The 22,557-nt window shown below is 47.3% G+C and overlaps 2 protein-coding genes across 5 annotated transcripts in view; one reads left to right on the plus strand and one right to left on the minus strand.

Annotated features, from left to right (window-relative positions):
- The window catches only part of TMEM234 (transmembrane protein 234), a 76,222-nt gene extending 54,694 nt beyond the window's left edge, over positions 1-21,528 (minus strand). For all 4 annotated transcript variants that reach the window (XR_012750504.1, XR_012750506.1, XR_012750505.1 and 1 more), the window contains exons 1-3: positions 21,217-21,528; positions 18,635-18,701; positions 18,462-18,554 (exon numbers count right to left, since the gene is read on the minus strand). Coding sequence is in view for 1 of the 4 variants with exons in the window: in XM_075336150.1 (XP_075192265.1) it covers positions 18,462-18,554; positions 18,635-18,701; positions 21,217-21,384 (328 nt within the window). In the remaining 3 variants the exon portion in view is untranslated. The remainder of the gene's footprint in view (positions 1-18,461; positions 18,555-18,634; positions 18,702-21,216) is intronic.
- Positions 21,529-21,760: 232 nt separating this feature from the next.
- The window catches only part of EIF3I (eukaryotic translation initiation factor 3 subunit I), a 54,039-nt gene continuing 53,242 nt past the window's right edge, over positions 21,761-22,557 (plus strand). Inside the window, exon 1 of the mRNA XM_075336149.1 lies at positions 21,761-21,868. Within this exon, the coding sequence (XP_075192264.1) occupies positions 21,866-21,868 (3 nt within the window). The 5' untranslated portion in view covers positions 21,761-21,865. The remainder of the gene's footprint in view (positions 21,869-22,557) is intronic.

Genomic DNA, 22,557 nt, shown 5'->3' on the forward strand with positions numbered 1-22,557 from the left:
AGGTTTGGAGAATGTCAGTAGTACTGAAAGTGTGTGTGGGGGAGGGAGTGTAAAGGAATAACCCTGTGTACAAAAAGGTAGACAAGGTTCATTCACTCAAAATGGACAAGAGAATGAAAATATCTTAACACTGATGTATGTATGCAAAGGAAAAGGAGAAAAAAACTGTATAACGGCAATTAGGAAGAAGATTAATTGCCTATCAAAAGCAGTGGTCTACTACGCAACATGCCCATGCCCCCGCATTTACGTCGGCCTCACGATACGGGCCTTCGCGACATTTTGGCCGCAAGAGATGAGGAATGCGAAGAGGGCCTTAAAACCCTACCCAAACATTTTAAATTATTCCATCAGTGCAATTCCAACCTCTTGAAAGTACGTGGTATCGATCAAATAGTAATGAATATTCGGGCGGGGGCAATGTTAGTCGCCTTCTCGCTCAACGCGAAACGAAATGGATTTGGACTCTCAAAACCCTGCAGCCATTTGGTTTAAATGAATGCAAGAGTTTTGCTCCATTTCTATAATCCTCTTTCCCCCATATGTACATGCATTACCTTGTATTTTATTCCACTTCTAGTCTCCCTGCTTAATTGGTCTCAATTTTAACATTTTTTATCTTTTATTTCTTTTATATTTCAGAGCATGCCCTTTTGTAATATTCTTTGCCTCTGAAGTGGATATGGCTTTAATCTTCGGACTGGACCCATATTTTGATTATTTGAAACCATATTGGGATATACAGAGGAACCTATGTTTATAAACCATCATTTCGGTTATATATGTGTAAAATACTATATGATATTACAATTTTGTGTATGTACAACATGTTCTGTGTATTGATTCAGTTTTAATATATCCGGATGTGTATTTATATTACTGTCTTTAAGAGCGTATTGTAGGTTTCATCTGTGCTGTTTTATAATTGCTTCTATACAACACAGTGTTATCCCCCTATGATATACCTAGCAGCTCTTTGCTTAGCTGCGCGCCTGTACGATTGTCCGGGCGGTTCGGTCCCTGTATAAACACTATGTGACATCTTGGTGTTTCATCTAACAGTCTCCTGCTTGCCTGTGCGCCTGCACGTTTGTCCGGGTGGCTCGGCTTCTCCCTGGGCGCATCATTTGTGCCGCCCCCTCGTAACGCCCACTCTCTCTTTGGGAGTGGCTGTCTCCATGGTGGCGGCTGGACGCGCCCGCAGTGATTGCTGGGCCTCCTGGGGCATCTGTGCATGCACCGCTCCGGCTGCGGGACTCTGTTAGCTAAATTAGTGTGAGCAGTTATGTGTGTTTTGCCACACTTTGCCACTTCAGTTCCATTTAGCTTTAGGGTGTCGACACTTTGTGTTTTAATGTTGAGCCTTTCTGGCCTTTTTGCAACACCCCTTTAGCTATGTCATTATATAAACACACCTCCCTGAATGCACCAATGGTGAGCCGTTTTAGAGTCTATCACAGCACCTTAAATACGACTGTAATCCTGGTTGGCTCTTTGTGTGATACTCCCTCTTCTGTCTATGACGTTTACAGGCAGGGTGGGGAATGGGACGCTAGACGTTGTGGCAATGCGTCTTGTCGTTGCCATGGCAATGTAAGCGTCACTGGGCATACTTCCCCCCCTGTACACCAAGAGAGAGATTTGTTCTAAGTACAACATACCGGTATTAGTGAATAAAAGGGCTGTTTTGATTGGACTTCTCTTCTGTTTGACCATTGGTGCATTCTGGTATAAACGGGCGCTCCTTTTGAACATGAGGCCACCCCCGGAAGAAGGCATAAGATCGAAACCTATAGGTCGGGGTCTCTTGGATGCTTACCCCACAATTCAGGTATTATATATCTGCTCCTTTGTTTCTGTGCTGAGGAGTTTTTTGCTGCGGTGACTGCACTTACCTTTGTGTCCCCTGGTTACTATATGTTTTACTGCTGTATGGACACTTTGTCCTTTGCTTCATGCACCAAGGCAGACAGCTATACTTATTTATTCAGTAATCAGTGGACATGTTTGTGTAGTGTTTTTCTGCAGCTTTTCTCCTCTTCCAAAACTTTTATTCATCTACCTTTGGTCACTGAGCTGTGGAGTGAGTGCGCCACCTGCTGGTCCTCTCACCAAAGTTCTATTTTAATATTTTGACTATATCTATGTATGTCTACATTGAATTAATACATTTATACAATTTTCATATATTGCCGTTGTACAGTTTTTCTCCTTTTCCTTTGCATTTATGTTCTGTATATGGCTTGATCCATGTACTAACTATGGCACGGTTTAAATTTCCGTTTATGTTGGTTGTTCTAACCTGACTGATGTATATATGTAGCCCTAGTGTTGATAACAACAGGAGAAGGGCCTCTAAAGTATGCAGAAAAACCATGGCAGGTGCTAGAGCCTCAAGCCTTAAACATGATGTAGATAACAGAGTTGCAAAAGACTCCTGAAATAAGTACCTCTACCTCCATAGTCATGTAGGAAATGTCTAGGCAGAAAGGCTGACAGGATTATGGAGAGAATCTGCTTGGGGTAGGGAGGAAGAAGGGAATTTTGTTTACTTACCGTAAATTCCTTTTCTTCTAGCTCCAATTGGGAGACCCAGACAATTGGGTGTATAGCTATTGCCTCTGGAGGCCACACAAAGTATTACACTTAAAAGTGTAAGGCCCCTCCCCTTCTGGCTATACACCCCCAGTGGGATCACTGGCTCACCAGTTTTAGTGCCAAAGCAAGAAGGAGGAAAGCCAATAACTGGTTTAAAGACCAATTCAATCCGAGGAAACATCGGAGAACTGAACCATACCACATGAACAACATGTGTACCCGAAAAAACAGAAAAACCCCGAGAAAACAGGGCGGGTGCTGGGTCTCCCAATTGGAGCTAGAAGAAAAGGAATTTACGGTAAGTAAACAAAATTCCCTTCTTCTTTGTCGCTCCATTGGGAGACCCAGACAATTGGGATGTCCAAAAGCAATCCCTGGGTGGGTAAAAGAATACCTCATGATAGGGCCGTCAAACGGCCCTCTCCTACAGGTGGCCAACCGCCGCCTGAATGACTTATCTACCTAGGCTGGCGTCTGCCGAAGCGTAGGTATGCATCTGATAATGCTTGGTAAAAGTAAGTAGACTCGACCAGGTGGGTGCCTGACACACCTGCTGAGCCGTAGCCTGGTGCCGTAATGCCCAGGATGCACCCACGGCTCTGGTAGAATCGGCCTTCGGCCTTGAGAGAACCAGAAGCCCAGTAGAACTGTAGGTTTCAAGAATTGGTTCCTCGAGCCCCCGAGCAAGGGTGGATCTGGAAGCTTGCGACTGTTTACGCCGACCAGCAACAAGGACAAAGAGTGCATCCGGGTGGCGCAGGAGCGCCATGCGGGAAGTAGAACCTGAGTGCTCTCACCAGAACCAACAGATGCAAATCTTTCTGAAATTGATGGACTGGACGAGGACACAAAGAAGGTGAGGTGATATCCTGATTGATATGAAAATGGGATACCACCTTAGGGAGAAATTCCGGAACCGGACGCAGAACTACCCTGTCCTGGTGAAGGACCAGGAAGGGAGTTTGTATGAGAGCGTTGCTAGCTCGGAAACTCTCCTAAGAGACGAGACCGTTACTAGAAGGCCACTTCCCGTGAAAAACGGGAAGGGAGACATCCTTCAAAGGCTCGAAAGGCGGCATCTGGAGAGCAATTAGAACCTTGTTCAGATCTCAGGGCTCTAACGGCCGCTTGTACGGAGTGCTGAGAAGACAAACTCCCCGTAGGAACGTGCGTACCTGAGGAAGTCGTCGTTTCTGAAAAAATACAGATAGCGCTGAGACTTGTCCCTAAAGGGAACTGAGCGACAACCCATTTTCCTACCTAGATTGCAGGAAGGAAGGAAACATAGACGATGCAACCGGCCAGGGAGAAACACCCTGCGCCGAGCACCGAGATAAGAACATCTTCCACGTCCTGTGGTCAATCTTGGCGGACGTTGGTATGCTAGCCTGTCTCATGGTGGCAACCACGTCCTGGGGTAATCCTGACGACACTAGGTTCCAGGATTCAATGCCACACCATCCGGTTGAGGGCCGTAGAATTCAAATGGAAGAATGGCCCTTGAGACAGCCAGTCTGATTGGTCTGGTAGTGCCCCCGGTTAGCCTACCGTGAGGCACCACAGAACCGAGTACCACAACATCCTCGGCCAATTTGTAGCGACGAGGATGGCGCGGCCGCAGTCGGTCTTGATCTAGCGCAGTACTCTGGGCAACAATGCCAGAGGTGGCACCTAAGGTAGCTGGAACTGCGACCAATGCTGAACTAAGGCGTTTGCCGCCAGAGCTCGATGATTGTGAAACCGTGCCATGAAGCTGGCACATTGTTGTTGTGCCGTGACGCCATTAGATCGACGTCCGGCCTCTGTCAGCGGCGCCAGATCTCCTGAAACCCGTCCGGGTGAGGAGACCATACTCTTTCGGCCACACCTCAGCGACTTAGGAAGTCAGCTTCCTAGTTTCCACACTTGGGATGTGAATTGTGGATATGGTGGATGCCGTGTCTTCCACCCACATCAGAACCTGCCGGACTTCCTGGAAGGCTTGCCGGTTGCGCGTTCTTCCTTGGTGGTTGATGTATGCCACCGCTGTGGAGCTGTCCGACTGAAGTCGGATATGCTTGCTTTCCAGCCGCTGTTGGAAGGATTGTAGGGCAAGATACACTGCTCTGTGTTCAAGAACATTGATCTGAAGAGTGGACTCTTGCTGAGTCCACGTACCCTGAGCGCTGTAGTGGAGAAAAACTGCTCCCCACCCTGATAGACTCGCGTCTGTCGTAACTATCGCCCAGGACGGGGATAGGAAGGACCTTCTTTTTGACCAAGAGGTGAGAAGAAGCCACCACCGTAGAGATTCCTTGGCCGCCTGAGAAAGAACGACGACTCTGTTGAGGGACGTCGACTCCTCGTCCCATTGGCGGAGAATGTCCCATTGTAGTGGACGCAGTAAAACTGCGCGAAAGGAACTGCCTCCATTGCTACCATCTTACGTAGGAAGTGCATGAGGCGTCTCAATGTGTGCGACTGGTTCTTAAAGAAGAGCTTGCAGCCCGTAGTGAATGCTGTTTGTCTAGCGGCAGCTTCACTATCGCTGAGAGAGTAAGAAACTCTATGCCTAGATATGTTATCGATAGGGTCGGGGTCGGATCTGACTTTAAAAAGTTGATGATCCACCCAAAACTCTAGAGAGTCTCCAGCGCAACGTTCGGGCAGTGTTGGCATGTTTCCTAAGAGAGTGCCTTGACAAGTAGATCGTCTAAATACGGGACCACAGAGTGACCCTGAGAGTGCAGGACTGTGACTACTGCTGCCCTGACCTTGGCGAAGACCAGTTGGACTGTCGCTAGCCGGAAGGTAGAGCTACGAACAGAGGGTGTTCGTCTCCTATAACGAAGCGTAGAAACGCTAGTGCTCTGGATCAATCGGCACGTGTGGATAAGCATCCATGATGCCTAATGATGCTAGGAAATATCCTTGGGACCTTGAGGCGATGACATGGCGGAGGGATTCCATCCGGAACCGCCTGGTGTCCACGAGCTTGCTGAGCATTTTTAGATCCAGAACGGGACGGAACGGCCCGTTGTTATAGGTACCGCAAAGAATTTGGGGTAAAAACCGTGACCTTGTTCCTGAAGAGGAACGGGGGTCATCACTCTTTCTGCCTATAGAGTGCACCCTGTTTGCAGAAGAGCAGCGGCCCGGCCGGGAGGTGGAGAAATTCTGAAGAATCGAGTTGGAGGACGAGAAGTGAGCTCTATCCTGTACCCGTGAGACAGAATGTCTCACACTCAATGGTCATTGACCTATGGCAGCTAAATATCGCCAAGGCGGGAGAGCCTGCTACCGACCGAGGCCGCAAGTCATGAGGAAGCCGCCTTGGAAGCGGGTTTTCAGACTGTCGCTTTTTTGGGCGAGACTGAGCCCGCTAAGAATCTTAGCTCCTCTGATCCTTTTGAGTCCACATTGGACGAGGAAAAATGGGACCTGCCCGAGCCTCGAAAAGGCCGAAAACCCCGACTGCCTCTTGCTGTGTTGGGGTTTGTTGTGTCCGGGCTGAGGAAAGGATGAATCCTTACCCCTGGACTGTTTGATGGTTACATCCAACGCTCACCAAACAGTCGGTCAGCAGAAAAAGGCAACTGGTTAGGCAACCTTTTTTGGAAGCAGAATCTGCCTTCCATTCACTTAACGAGCAGACCAGGCTCTGCTTAAAAACACGGAGTAGCGGAGGCTACCGCCGCACGGTTCGCAGAGTCCAGGACAACCTGAATCGCGTAAGAAACAAATGCAGACATTTGAGAGGTTAAGGATGCCACCTGCGGCACAGATGTACGTGTAACCGTGTCAATCTGTGTAAGACAAGCTGAAATAGCTTGGAGTGCCCCAAGGGAGAGAATGCCGGAGCCAACGGTGCGCCGACAGCCTCATAGATGGCTTTCGACCAGAGATCCATCTGTCTGTCAGTGGCATCTTTGAGTTTGCAGTTCCATCTCCCGCTGCAACTATGGATCTAGCTACAAGCCTGGAGATTGGAGGATGCCGCTCGGGACATTGGGTCCAGTCCTTGACCAAGTCAGGGGACAGGGATAACGTGTATCCTAAGCCTTTGGAGAAGCGCATATCTGGATAAGCGTGGTGTTCCTGGACTGCCTCTCTGAAGGCAGAGTGGTCCAGAAAAATACGTGAAGCTGACTCCTCCACTGGAGGAGCTGTGAGAAATAACCCACATTCTATAGATGGACGCTATAAGATTATTTACTATGGCGTCACAATCAGGTGTATCCAGATTGAGAGCGGTCTCAGGATCAGAATCCTGAGCCGCTACTTCCGCCTCATTACACAGCGAGTCCTTCTGTTAGGACCCTGATGAAACCGAGGCCGCTCATAGCGAGCCCACTTAGGCTGTCTGGGACTGACGTCCGTGCAGAGCCGTGACTCTGGGATGCGTGTGACATTCCCGGAGCTGTTAGTTATTCACACTGAGGGGGGCCATGGATCAATGATTCAACAGTGCCCATATTGTGAGAGACATGTCCGGACTGCTAGGCTTCTAGTATCATAGCCATAGTCTCAGAAAAACTGTCAGTAAATACTGCAGACACCGTCCTCATCCCCTGGCCATTAGTGCATACAATGGGAGTCTATGTACCTGTCGGCCGTATAGCCGTACATGCTGTACCAGCTGTATAGAAAAACATGTGGTTCTGCACCTTTGTTTTACACAGAGAATATGCTGATAACTCCTCCGCATAATCCAGGAGGGTATATACAACGTGCGACCAAACAGTGCAATGTATATAGTACAAGCATATCTATAAGTGCACTTCTGCACTAGTGGGGTTAGCACCACAGGTGCTGCTTAACGCCTGTTACAGCGATTGTGTGACTATCAGAATGCCAGGGTCTTCCACACTTGTCTCTGTATCGTACAGAAACTGACACTAATGGCTGCCGGTGTCCTTGTAGAGAAGGAAGCCGTGGGCGTGCCTGAGAAAGTGCGGGAATCCGGATTCACAGTGCACACAGTGAGAGGGGTGGAGTATGCAAAACATACTCCAGCTCTCAGCTCTGCTCTATGCAGCGTCACGCCCCTACCCTGACTGTCAGGGCTGTGGGCGGTAACGAAGGGAGACTAGGCCCAGAAGCCGGGGACTCGAGTTAGCAGCGCGGCCGCCGTAAAAGCGCGGGCCGCGCTGAAGTCCCCGGCGCACCACAAGTGCCAGCCGCGCCGCAGTTCCAGCGGCCGGCGCGACCGATTCATAGAAGTGGCCAGCGTCCCGCCCCTCTCCTGACTGGCAGGTCTGGGGGCGGGAACGAACGGAAGCAGGCCGCAAAAGCCGGGGACTCTAGTTATCAGCGCGGCCGCCGTAAAAGCGCGGGCCGCGCTGAAGTCCCCGGCGCACCACAAGTGCCAGCCGCGCCGCTGCCAGCGGCCGGCGCGACCGATTCCTGGAAGTGGCCAGCGTCCCGCCCCTCTCCTGACTGGCAGGTCTGGGGGCGGGAACGAACGGAAGCAGGCCGCAAAAGCCGGGGACTCTAGTTATCAGCGCGGCCGCCGTAAAAGCGCAGGCCGCGCTGAAGTCCCCGGCGCACTACAAGTGCCAGCCGCGCCGCAGTCCCAGCGGCCGGCGCGACCAATTCCCATAAGTGAGCCTGCTTCAGCAAAGCTGAATGAGGCCATGGCACAGGCGCCGCAGCGCTGATGTCCCCCGGCGCACTACAACACCCAGCATGCTGCGGTGTGAGCGCCAAATGCACGGGGACACAGAGTACCTTGAGGAAGCAGGGCCATGTCCCTGATGTACTCCGCTCCATCCAGCATCTTGTCCAGGGGCTGTAGATGGAGCACGGTCTCAGTGCCTGGAGACCGGTAAATCCCACTTCACCCAGAGCCCTGTAAAAAGGGATGGGGAAGGAATCAGCATGTGGGCTCCTGCCGCCGTACCCGCAATGGGTACCTCAACCTTACAAACACCTCCGACATACAGTGGGGTGAGAAGGGAGCATGCTGGGGACACTATATGTGTCCTCTTTTCTTCCATCCGACATAGTCAGCAGCTGCTGCTGACTAAAAAGTGGAGCTATGCGTGGATGTGTTGCCTCCTTCGCACAAAGCACAAAACTGGTGAGCCAGTGATCCCACTGGGGGTGTATAGCCAGAAGGGGAGGGGCCTTACACTTTTAAGTGTAATACTTTGTGTGGCCTCCAGAGGCAATAGCTATACACCCAATTGTCTGGGTCTCCCAATGGAGCGACAAAGAAAACTCTTATTCTGCAGCTTACAGATACTACCTAAGTAATTGTAATCGTCCACAAAAGCAAGCTATGTACGCTGGAAAGAGAGAAGATGTGCCTTCCACCTAAGAGGTTTTGGAAGAGGGAATACCTTAACATAAAAGAGGTCTTGGACGTGGGTAATTTAGTGGTCATCAAGAAAGGAGGCCTTCAGCTAAAATGAAGGATCTAACCTTGAAGAGAAGAACAGATGCACTACTCAGCATCTCTGGGAGAAATTCCAAAAGTAGTAAAACTCCTTGGATCACCCAAATGGATGTGAGCTTCTATAATTTTAGGGAAAAAAATGTACTTATTCATCCTGTGACATTCAAGATGATGTCATCCAGTCTGTTCCGTTTGAAGAGAAGTTCAGAAAGCAATTTTTTCGACACTGGATACATTTCCCAAGGTCTGAGTAAACAGCAATGAATGTTCTCAACAGCATGTTAACCAGACAAAAGAGTTAGCCTGCTTTCACACCTCCGGTTTTAGCAGAGTCGGACAATCCGGCTCTAAAACCTATGCAACGGATGCGGCGACAAAACCGCATCCTTTGCATAAGTTTTTCACATGTGCGGCCCGGCCGGTTTTTGCCGCTTGCGGCAGGCTACTGAGCATGCGCAGTGGAAAAAAAACGCATGCGGCGGCCGGATGCGGTGTTTGCCGCAGGACGCCGCATGCGGCGTCCATAGGCATGCATTGCAAATCGCGCCGCATCGGCCAGATGCGGCGCAATACGTTTTCGCATCGGCTAAATCTGCCGCATGCGGCAAAAAACGGACGGAACGCAAGCCCATGCGGCACAATACGGCACTAATGTAAGTCTATGCAAAAAAAACTCAACCAGCGGCAAAAAAAAACGGTTGCGGTTTTTCTGCAAAGCGCCGAATTGTGCCGCACAGGAAAAAAACGGAGGTGTGAAAGCAGCCTTAATGAATTTTAGAGGCTTGCACCATCATAGAGGACATGACCAAGAAAACCTCAGGAGGGACTTCAGAGAAAGACCCTGGTGTTGACTCTGTAGCTCAGGCATTACTGATTCAAAAAGTGGCAAAAGCAGTATGTTTGAGCAGTGCCTGTTGCTAAGTAAAAAGGCCACATCAAAAGAGTGTCACGCTTCTCATACAGTGGGTCATTGAGAGAAAGCGCATCGAATAGTGATAAAGTGATGACACTGAAGAGACAATCTGGGGATTGACAGGAATGAGTAGATCATAACAACCACCTCTGCTGAAAACTTGCCCCTAAATATTTTGACAGAGCAAGATGTGAGACCATCTTGAACCTAGCGGACTCTCAGGAGATAGGAATCTATAGGAGGATATCCTTGCTCCTATTATGGGATTTTCTGCAGGGGCCGAATAAGGTTCATAGTCTGAAAGGCTAGTATGGGAAGCAATCTGGGTAGGCATCACTTCATAAACTTGATCTGAAATAGTGATAGTTACTTGGGGCTGATCATGGACCTGATTCCTTACAAGGTAGTTGGGTGACTAAAGGAGATCCAAAGGGTCTTGAACACATGCAGGGTAAGGCAGTGAGCACAGAGCCTGCAAAGCTGGTAAGCGTGAGTTACTGTGCAATTAGCACAATATGAATGCCTGCATTAGACAGTAAAGGCCTCCTAGGGGTTTACCCTAGAGGAGTATAAGGCCCTGTGCGCACTAGAAAATTGAATTTTCTTAAGAAAATTCCACAGGCTCTGAAAGATTTCCGCACCCGCAGAAAAAAAACGCAAAAAAACTTGCACCAAAATCCGCATGCGTTTTGTTGCGTTTTTTCCGCAGGTTGGTACATGTGTTTTAATGCATTCAATGCAATAAAGCACATTAAAGAAAAAAAAAAAAAGGGGGTAATTTCCTTCTGAGATAGATAGATAGATAATGGATAGATAGAAGGATAGATAATGGATAGATAGATAGAAAGATAGATAAACAGATAGATAGATAGATAGATAGATAGAAGGATAGATGGATAGATAGATGGATAGATAGATGGATAGATAGATGGATAGATAGATAATCAATAGATAGAGGACAGATCAATCAATAGATAGAGTCCCTGTGAGGACACACTGCAGTTCTCGCGAGCGGTAATGTGTTCACATTACTGACCGTGAGAAATGACCTGTAGTTACCTCTGCAGTCTCGTTATGAGGCTGCATTGAGTATGTGTCAGACGCGGCTGGATGCAAGTGTCGTGGGACCTCGGTGGATTACGCCGGAGCTGTGTGTTTCGGGGGGTTAATAAAATGGTGAAAGAAGGGGCTTTTTTGCTATTTTATTTCAAATAATGGATTTTTCGGTGTGTGTGTTTATGAGACAGGTTACATCATTAACCCGTAAGTAAAGTGAATAGACGCTGCCATGATTAAGCTAGGACTTAGTGGCAGCGATGCGCTGCCATTAACTCGTTATTACCTTGATTGCCACCGCATCACGGCAATCTGGATAATAATCCAGGATGCGGGCTGATATTCTCGGCTGCGGGAGGGGGGGGGGCATTAACCCTGGCCCTTGCCCTCCCCAGCCTGAGAATACCGGGCCGCCGCTGTGTGTTTACCTCAGCTGGACGGTAAAAATATGGCGGAGCCCACGTTTTTTTTTTTATTTTTAATATGTACGTTTGATTTCTATGTGTATTACATAAGTCTGTGTGTATGTGTGTAACGCGAAATACTGCAAGGAATAACGCAGGAACACGCAATGAAACGCACATAATTTGCTACCTGCGTTATTCCCTGCGGGATTTCACGATTACATTACAGTCAATGGAGTGAAATGCCGCAGCTACCTGCGGAAAAGAAGTGACATGCAATTCTTTTTGCTGCGGGAATCCCGCAGTACAACCTGTAGCTGTCAAAATCCGCCTAGTGCGCACAGCATTTTTTTTTTCCCATAGGTTTTGCTGGTGAATAACTACAGAAAGGTTATGAACATTTTCTGCAGCGAAACATGCAGCAAATCCGTGGGAAATCAGCGGTAAAATCTGCCTAGTGCGCACAGAGCCTAAGTTTCTCAGCTACCAGGGAGCTAAAGAAAAAAAAAAGTGGGCCACAAATTGGAAGAAAATGCAGGAATGGAGCCGTGTCCCTCGGCTCGCAGAAGAGGCACAAACAGGAGGAGATGAGTTCGCCGATAGTGGATCTCTGAGGATGAAAGAGCAAAACAACGATGGAGAAAAAGGAAGAACCGATGGAAAAAAGGCTCCTCCCTTTGGCTCTGAACATAAATATCAACCTAGGTGCTATTAGGAGTGAAGTACTCTCTATCTAACACTCATTCAGATACTCAAGAGTATAGAAGGATTAGGACAGAAGCTATGATGATGGGATGAAGATTACGCCTGGCTGTCCCCCCCATGGATTATGCATCCAAGCCACAGTATTTGGCAAGATCAGCCCTGAAGGCAGAGAAGATCCAGAACAGATAGTGGGGCCAAGAGAGAAGGGGGAGTCACAGAATGCCCTTCCCAAAGGAATAAGAGCCCCTTGAAAGTGTACACAACAGCTGTAGAAGAGCAGGAAATCAGAAAGAGCAACATAGAAGAAGGACAAGTATTTTGGCATCCGGTAAAAGGCTGAAAAGGGGTTGGAGGTTGGATTAGTACAGAGAGTAATGTTTCTGATGTCTTCAGATGCTTGGTGGGTCACCACTTAGGTGGCCTTGCACACTTGTTTTGACGCCGGCATTCCAAGAGGCAGCATCTGTTATGAATGACAGACAGAACTCTGTCTCTGCAAGAAAGTGTAATACTGTGTAGTGCACATTATGTCCTCCCTGGGGTGATGGCAAGGAGGAAACAGACATCCATGTTAAAAATGAAAATAGGTAAAAAAAAAAAAATGCGGCAGACCTGAGACAGGTTATGCTGGCTTCCTACTGACACTATGCTAAAAGTGAACTACCTAGTGTCCTTGACAAAGCAACGGTGAAACGCGCGTCAAGTGCTTGGTGGGTGAGCGCTCCATGATAAATGATTACTCTAATTTGTCTATTATCATATGTATGGTGGGTCAGATAGCTTCTTTATTATTGAATACTCATGCATTATGTTATCCTACTTATATTTATTATTGTGTCCACTTATGTGATCTAAATGTATTATTCTTGGGATGCCCTAGCTTGCTCACCCATCATTCTCTTATCCATGCCTGTATTATTGGATTTAATTTTTATATGATTGTTTTTAGAAAGCATATTTAATAAAGTTTAAAAGGAACCTGTCACCAGATTTGGGCCCTATAAGCTGTGGCCAGCATCACTGGGCTCTTATGTACATCATTCTAACATGCAGTATACAGGTGTCCACCCATATCCTGTCCACCGCCATTAACTTGAGAACGGCGGCAGTTATAGGCATAGAAGTGGTGTCTATTTATAGTAAAGTAGCCATGCGCTAAAAAAAAACAAAAGAAAAAATACTCCTAAAATAATGTTTATTAAAGTTAAATATTAAAAATGCTCAAAAATACAGAGCATAATAACTCTTATATTGTAAAAAAGTAGTTTACTGGTCACGTGAAGTAAGTGGGAGGACAAGAAGGGTACGGAACCAGCTAGTGAGGGAAGGGGCACTCGTTATCTCAACATTTATGAATGAGCCCTAGGTAGCATGGCTCCAAATCTTTAAATGGAAAATATGCCTAGTCTATTGTCCTTAGGGATATATCAGGGATGGTCTTTCCCTCCCTTATAGCTACCTACCAGCGGAGGTGCACCTTAAAGTATTGGGTACCCCCCGCTCCTCGTCGGCTGTCCCTAAGCTGTCCCTTTGACCCGCAAGTCGCAGAAGACCCACCACCAAGAATGGACGTGCAAATAGTCAATAGGTCACTATCAAAGATGGTTACCCAGAAAAATTAGTAACCATATTAAAGCTTCTCCTTAGATAAGGAAAGAGAAAAACAAAGCAAACTACTATGTAGTAGATAATTGCATAAAATTTGGGAATCCATACAGTTTTTCCTTTTCTATATGCTCCTCATGCAGTAATAGCCAATCCTCACTGTATATATGTGCATTATCATGCACAGTTAAAGAGGATGATATTAAGATACCAATGTACCAATGATGTATAATAATAACAAATAATCCCAGCAGGGAACTTATCTGCTGAGGTCACTGGTGGAAATCCAACATCCCTATTATCATATGTATGGTGGGTCAGATAGCTTCTTTATTATTGAATACTCATGCATTATGTTATCCTACTTATATTTATTATTGTGTCCACTTATGTGATCTAAATGTATTATTCTTGGGATGCCCTAGCTTGCTCACCCATCATTCTCTTATCCATGCCTGTATTATTGGATTTAATTTTTATATGATTGTTTTTAGAAAGCATATTTAATAAAGTTTAAAGGGAACCTGTCACCAGATTTGGGCCCTATAAGCTGTGGCCAGCATCACTGGGCTCTTATGTACATCATTCTAACATGCAGTATACAGGTGTCCACCCATATCCTGTCCACCGCCATTAACTTGAGAACGGCGGCAGCTATAGGCATAGAAGTGGTGTCTATTTATAGTAAAGTAGCCATGCGTTATGCAATGAAACCACCTATAGCGCCACCTGGTGGAAAACAACGGATTTAGCATTTTTATCTCAAAAACGGAACAAGATAGAGAAAAAAAGTGAATTACAAAGTTGTAGGGCCTCATCAATTCAATACGAATCGACACCTTGCATACGGAAATGCTATGATTAGAACATGTAAACTCATAAGGCTGTGGACGTGAAGCGATACCTCATGGAGACCTTCCTGCAAGTCATTGGGTATGGTGGCTGCATGGAGTGGCCTCCACGCTCACCTGACCTGACCCCATTGGACTTCTTTCTGTGAGGTCACATCAAACAGCAGGTGTATGCGACCCCTCCACCAACATTGCAGGACCTACGACGACGTATCATAGATGCTTGTGCAAACGTGTCGCCTACCATATTGCACAACGTGCAGCAAGATACAGTATGCTGTCCAGAGTCCAGATGTGCATTGCAGCTGACAGTGGCCACTTTGAGCATCAAAGTTCAATGAGCGCCATATGCGTGACCAGCATTCATTGTTTTGGGAGGGGTCATGGGTTTCATATCATAGCATTTCTGTATGCAAGGTGTTGATTTGTATTGAATTGATGATGCCCTACAACTTTGTAATTCACTTTTTTTCTCGATCTCGTTCCGTTTTTTAAATAAAAATGCTAACTCCGTTGTTTTCCACCAAGTGGCACTATAGGTGGTTTTATTGTGTAGCGCATGGCTACTTTACTATAGCTAGACACCACTTCTATGCCTCTAGCTGCCTCCATTCTCAAGTTAATGGCGGTGGAGACACTGTATAAGAACCCAGGCCGCTATGTAGAACATAAAAAACACTTTATAATACTCACCTAAGGAGCAGTGCGATGCAGACTGGCCGGATTGGTGTCTCCGTTCTCCGGTACCGGCGCCTCCTGTTTCGGCCATCCTTGTCCTCCTTCTTCTAAAGCCGACGTCCCGGAGAACAGCGCCACCCATCTGACCAGTTTGCACCGCACTGACCTCCTAGGTGAGTATTATAAAGTGTTTTTTTACGTTCTGCACAGCGACCTGAGCTGGTATATACAGCATGTTTGAATGCTGTATATAAGAGCTCACTGGTGGTGGCCGCAGCTTATAGGGCCCAAATCTGGTGACAGGTTCCCTTTAATAATGTTTCAGATTATTTGCATTTATTATATTTTTTCATTATTTCTTTGCTGATCATATATTTTTTTTACCTAGTGACAGCCTCCTTATGGAATCGCCTATACCATGGTGCCGAATCACCAATGCTATTATCAAGGAAAACCAAGTAAAATGCAAACTTCCTTAGTGTAAAGGGAACCTCTGAGGTCTGATAATGCTATTAACCTGCATATATAAAGGCCCCGTCACACTAAGCAACATCGCTAGCAACATCGCTAGCAACATCGCTGCTAACGAACAACTTTTGTGACGTTGCTAGCGATGTTGCTGTGTGTGACATCCAGCAACAACCTGGCCCCTGCTGTGAGGTCGTTGGTTGTTGCTGAATGTCCTGGGCCATTTTTTAGTTGTTGCTGTCCTGCTGTGAAGCACAGATCGCTGTGTGTGACAGCGAGACAGCAACAACTAAATGTGCAGGCAGCAGGAGCCGGCTTCTGCGGAGGCTGGTAATCAATGTAAACATCGGGTAACCAAGAAGCCCTGTCCTTGGTTACCCGATATTTACCTTTGATACCAGTCTCCGCCGCTCTCTGTCAGTGCCGGCTCCTGCTCTGTGCACATTTAGCTGCAGCACACATCCTGTAATTAACTTGATGTGTGCTGTAACTAGGAGAGCAGGGAGCCAGCGCTCAGTGTGCGCTGCTCCCTGCTCTGTGCACATTTAGCTGCAGCACACATCCTGTAATTAACCTGATGTGTGCTGTAACTAGGAGAGCAGGGAGCCGGCGCTCAGTGTGCGCTGCTCCCTGCTCTCTGCACGTGTAGCTCCGTGCGGTGGTAACCAAGGTAAATATCGGGTTGGTTACCCGATATTTACCTTAGTTACCAAGCGCAGCAGCTTCCACGCGGCGCTGGGGGCTTGTCACTGGTTGCTGGTGAGCTCACCAGCAACTTGTGTAGCCACGCTCCAGCGATCCCTGCCAGGTCAGGTTGCTGGTGGGATCGCTGGAGCGTTGCAGTGTGACATCTCACCAGCAACCTCCTAGCAACTTACCAGCGATCCCTATCGTTGTTGGGATCGCTGGTAAGTTGCTTAGTGTGACTGGACCTTAAGGCAAGTCTTTTAGTCATGCAGAAATGCCTGTAGCAATTAGTCACCATTAAACAGCACTGAGAGCGTTAAGTGTAAGCACATCCTGGCACTGATTGATAGCCGGGTTTTGCAGTTCATCAGTACACAATGAGCAGTCAGTCAGTATCGGGGCATGTTTACAGTCACTGCTCTCAGTGCTGTCAGCAGTGACTGTAATTTCTCCAGGCACGCCTGCATGAAAGCTCGTGGCTTCCAGGAGAAATAAAATTAAACGCTGCTAGGCAGCATTTTTGTAGTGCAAACTGTCAAAGTGCCGAGGAGTAGAGATAAGCGACCCTTATGAAGTTCAGTTCGGCACGTACAAACCTTAAGCCAAATCTTAAAAACGTTCGGTTTGTAACCATGACTTGATCCGAACCTCAATGGAAGTATTTAATTGGGTTGTTTGTGACTCCAACCACAGGCAGAACACTTCTGAGAGAGGGTGGACGGGGTGTTTCAAATAAAAATAATTCTTATTATATATTTATTTTTTTGTGTCCACACTACATCTGATCACACTGATTTTACCTCAAGTGCGAGCCGTTCAAACACTGCATGCGGCTCGCACAGGGCTGAGGATCACTCAGCCCTGTGCTCACTGAAATGTCGAACCCAAACTTTTTTTGATTGTCTGTTTCCGAACCCAAACCTAGAGTTCGCTCATCTCTACCAAGGAGTGATCGCAGATGCCCTCACTGTGTAGTGAGCAGTAACTTTACCTGCCCCAATGACTGGAATCGAGTGGCTACATGGAGGATATAACTTCATGCTGCTCCAGTAAATGGGTGAGGCCTCTTTCAGACGACGGTGCAAAATACACACGTTTTGAACGGTCCGTGGTGTAGGTACGTATGTGTGTGTGTGTCCATGTGTGTGTTCAGCGTGTGCTGACAATGTGCTCTCTGTGTGACATCCGTAGTATAGCACACTGACAGCATGAACTTCTATACTCCCCTGTACATGATGCTGCTGTGTCCGATACTGCTCCTCCTTCCGATCCAAGGTGCAGTGAATATGCAATCAGCATAATGAGCGGGGGTCGGAAGCAAGTGACAGCAGCGCTGGAGACATCAGTGATGGAGACAGGCGAGTATAGAAAATCACTTTATTTCACAGATGTTTTCTCCGTTTCCTGTCACACTGATGTCACACAGGGCATATCAGTCTGCGGGCCATGTGACACCCATGCTGCCGGAGAAAAACGGACATGTCACTATGTGGAGCACATGGACACACGGTCCATGTGAAAACACCCACATGTGCGCAGACCCATTGATTTTAAAGGGTCTACGTGTGTCCGTGTCTCCAGTACGTGCGGAAAGTCACACATACCGGAAACACGGAAGTGTGAAAGAGGCCTAAAAAGGATTTAAAGGGCGTCTGTGAGCAGAGAATGCCTGTTTATATCATGTACAGGTGCTCGATTAACCCTTGGTGTGGCCAAACAGTTAATTTAACCTTCCCACCTATTTGTTTTCCCCTCTATCTCCACCCTTCCCTCTTCTTTGGTTAACAGCTTTTGCTTTATAGAGACAGAGAAAGACAGAGTTAGATGGAAAACAAGCAGATGGGAAGCAGATGAATTATTTGGCTACACCAAGGGTGGACTGAGTGCCTATATTTGGTTGAACAGTCATTGTGTTAACAGACTCCCTTTAAAAACACTCAAAGGGAACCTATTGTGTCACGTTTTAACTGCAGATATAGGGGTAATATGCAAGTTAACAGTGATTCTGAAGGTGGCAGGTTCCTTTGACTATTTTATCAAGTCAAGATAAAATGCACACATATTACACAAAATAATAAAAAGCCAATAATACACCAGAATTTACTCCAATAACTTACTCGTTCCTCCTATATCTTCTCCTAGGATTTTTCCAGTTACCATTGTAAAAACCAGTGCAAGAGAATTACAGACAGGTACAGCCAGCGACAGATCTACAAAGCAGTAAGCAATTATCAGAAGAGATATGAGAATATCGTGACAGTGACAATGTAGAAAATGTGTTACCACATACCTGTGGAAGCCAACGTAAGGTAGAAAACCAACGATCCACTCTGGTTCAGCAAAAATGGGATGACATACTGAAAGAAAAGAATAAGAATATCCATGGCTACTGTAGGACACTGGCCTGTTCAAAAGTAACCCTCTGCCTTCTGCTCTGTGGATGACGTAGGCGACATCACCCTCGTGAATCAGAGGCAGCGGGGGTGAAGTCGGCAGGCACAAAGGGGGTGCTAACCATGGCCCATCTGACGGCTCAACATTTATTAGCACACAGTATAGGAACATTTCACTTATTTTTACAAGGATGCATGGCAGTTGAAGGTAAAATAAAAAGGTATATGAAAGTGAAAAAAAAAGTGTTTATAAGATGATGGTGGCTACTTGATTCCCTTTATATGTATTCATACCAACAAGAATACTTGTACCTATCCAAAAGAAATTCTAGACAGTCCATGACATTAGTTCGGCTGTTCCAGGAGCTTGTGCCAGTTATTATAAAGGCCCTGTCACACAGAGATAAATCTGCGGCAGATCTGTGGTTGCAGTGAAATTGTGGACAATCAGTGCCAGGTTTGTGGCTGTGTACAAATGGAACAATATGTCCATGATTTCACTGCAACCACAGATCTGCCAAAGATTTATCTCTGTGTGTGACGGGGCCTTAAGTCTGAATATCATATATTTACAGTTTATAGTAATTGCTGCTAATGTGTTTTAATATCAGCACTCTCAGCCATAGACATAGATAACGTATGTTGTTTTTTTAAAAACAATCTTTTTTGGGCACACTACATCTGAAAACGTTGTTTTACCCCCCAGTGAGAGCAAATCAGACGCTGTGAATGGCTCTTGTAGTGGAACCTGTACATATCATGTAGGGAAGGGAGTGTGTGACGTGTTTGTTGCTTCACGGACAACACATCCAAGCAACCGCAATACTCAGCCGACCTCCGCGAGTACCCGAGCACTCCATCGAGTATCGAGTACTTATCATTAGTGAAAACTTTTTTTTAAAAGGTAGCTTCTTCAGTCCTTTTGGTATGTTTTCGATTATATTTTGTGATGTCTTTTGGCTATCGGCTGGAAAAGATGGTTTGCTCACTTCTTTGGAAACCTGAAGCACTTAAATGAAGCTGGACCAGCTGAGCTTACATTCTCATTTCTAAATTCAGCAGAGACGTTCATTCCTTTTAGGCCCCCTTCACACGTCCGTGTCTCCGGTACGTGTTTGATCCGTTTCCTCACGTGCCGGAGACACGTAGACCCATTAAAATCAATGGGTATGCGCACACGTGCGTGTTTTGCCATGGACCGTGTGTATGTCTGGAGCATACGTGTGCCCCACACGTAGACGTGTCCATTTTTCTCCGGCATCACAGGTGTCACACAGCCTGCACACAGACGGCACAGATGTGATCCGTGTGACACGCACCGGAGAAAGCACATGTGTTTGGAAAAAAAAAATTCTACACTCACCTTCTCCAGCCCTGCTGTCACTTGCTTCCGACCATCGCTCATTATGATCATTGAATATTCACTCCACTGCGGGCGGAAGCAGCAGCAGTGCGGATTCGGCAGGACCGAGGATCAGCACCAAGGACAGCAATGCCAGGGACAGGTGAGCAAAAAGTCCCGCTTCTCCATGTGTTATCACGGATAACACACGTTATGCCATAAAAACGGCACATGGAGGACAATACGCACCTTTGAGACACCATGAAAAACGTGCATGATTTTCACGGATGTGTGAAGGGGGCCTTAAGCACATTGTGTGCACACATCTTTATTTGGTTAAATTTGTACCTCAGGCTAGTTTCACACTTGCGTTGTGCGGCATCCGTCGCATTGCGTTGTGTGACGGATGTAACGGATGCGTTTCATATAGTGGCACAACTGATGCGACGGATGCTGCAGAACAGAATCCATTGTAGCTTTTTTTTCAGCAATTTACTCAACTGAGCATGCGCAATTGTGTAAAGACGGATCCCTCTCAAGAATCCATCAAATGACGGATTCCGCCACCATAGGCTTTCATTATAAAAATGACGGACGCCGACGGAATCCAGCACGTTGCGTTTTTTTGACGCTCTGGGAAGCGCAGAAAAACGCTACATGCTGCGTTCTTTCCGCCCGGCGGATGCAACGCAGGGCCATCAGTTGCAATGCGTCGTCCATACAAGTCTATGGGAAGCAGCGGAATCCGTTAACGGATTGCGCTGTTTTACAAAACGGCGGATTGCGACTGAAGGAAAAAAACGCAAGTGTGAAAGTACCCTAAGACAAAACCAGGAGTGGAACAATCAAAGAAAAAGTAGAGTAGAAACACGGGCACCACTTCTGGATTTCTTACCCACTCCTGGATGTGGATTACAAATACTGGAAGTAACACACTGACCAGATACTCAATGTGTGCCCATGGCCTTAGTGTAACCAAGGAATGTTGGGAAATGTCAGCTCTGAAGGGTCCAGAGTTGTGAATGCAGCTGATTATTTTGTAGGGGCTGCCTCCACACTCCGGTATAATATGGCTGCTTTCTTGCTAGCTTCTGTGAGGAAACAGGGAGACACCTGTTATTATTGCTGGTGTCTCACCCTGTAGTTAGAGATCAGGAACTTCGCCTCATACAGCAGTCTCCGCACTGTGCCCTCCACTTTCACACGTTCCACCCCCTGTGCTCCTCTTCTCAGGAAGGGGTTGGTGGCTCCCCAGAGTATGGACACAATCAGGAGGGACAGCACATGGCCTGCAGACAGCGGCATGAGGAGCCGCAGGCCATAGGTAGTCACTACAGGGCAGCTGTCAGCGGCGAGGGTAGCTGCTACACTGTATGGGCTCCTTCCAGGTATGACGTAATCTTGTCACGTGATAGGAGCTTTTCAAAATGCAGTCCGTGTTTCCAGATGATATAAACTTTATTTTTTTTTACGTCCATGTGGCCATGGAGATATTTATAATAGAAGCGGGGGTCGGGAGGGGGTAAGAACCCCAAGGCGGAGGAGCTTACATTATTACAGTGAATGGGAGGAAACATCACCGCACTCATCACCCAAGCCGGTCACGCCCACTAACCTGAAAGGAGCCCATACATTCTAGGCTCAGAGGCCATAGGTTTCCTGATGTACACTCAGATTACGTCGCTTCCGGTGCAAGCACCATGGAGGGCCGGAAGTAGATACTCTATCGTTCTCTCTTCCGGGCCCTTCTACACGCGCCTTGGTACAGCCGGCAGCAGCGTTTATAATGGTGAGTGCGCAGACACCTCGTATCTAGGTAGAAGCGATTCCGGCCCGATCCCGTCCCTTGTGTCTCAGGTCCCCGCACCCAGAACTGCCCCTGTGTACGGGTCACATCAGCGGGAGGACTGCTGGGGCCGGTGCAGGCAAGACGCACGGCATTTCTGTCCTCAGAGTGGTGATTCAGCCTCATCCTGCATTGGCTGAGACTGGAGATCCCGCTTAACCGTTTACTGTAAAGCTCATATGAGTTGTCCACTACTTCATCCCGTCAGGGCCCCATTATAATAAAAAATAACGGATCCCTCCTGCAGCCAGTCAGCGGACTCACACATCAGTATTGTCTGCTCTGACAAACCGCTGCAGCCAGTCAGCGGGCTCACACATCAGTATTGTCTGCTCTGACAACGCTGCAGCCAGTCAGCGGGCTCACACATCAGTATTGTCTGCTCTGACAAACCGCTGCAGCCAGTCAGCGGACTCACACATCAGTATTGTCTGCTCTGACAAACCGCTGCAGCCAGTCAGCGGACTCACACATCAGTATTGTCTGCTCTGACAAACCGCTGCAGCCAGTCAGCGGACTCACACATCAGTATTGTCTGCTCTGACAAACCGCTGCAGCCAGTCAGCGGACTCACACATCAGTATTGTCTGCTCTGACAAACCGCTGCAGCCAGTCAGTGGACTCACGCATCA

The sequence above is a fragment of the Anomaloglossus baeobatrachus genome, chromosome 2 (assembly GCF_048569485.1).
Source record: "Anomaloglossus baeobatrachus isolate aAnoBae1 chromosome 2, aAnoBae1.hap1, whole genome shotgun sequence".
NCBI lineage: Eukaryota > Metazoa > Chordata > Amphibia > Anura > Aromobatidae > Anomaloglossus > Anomaloglossus baeobatrachus.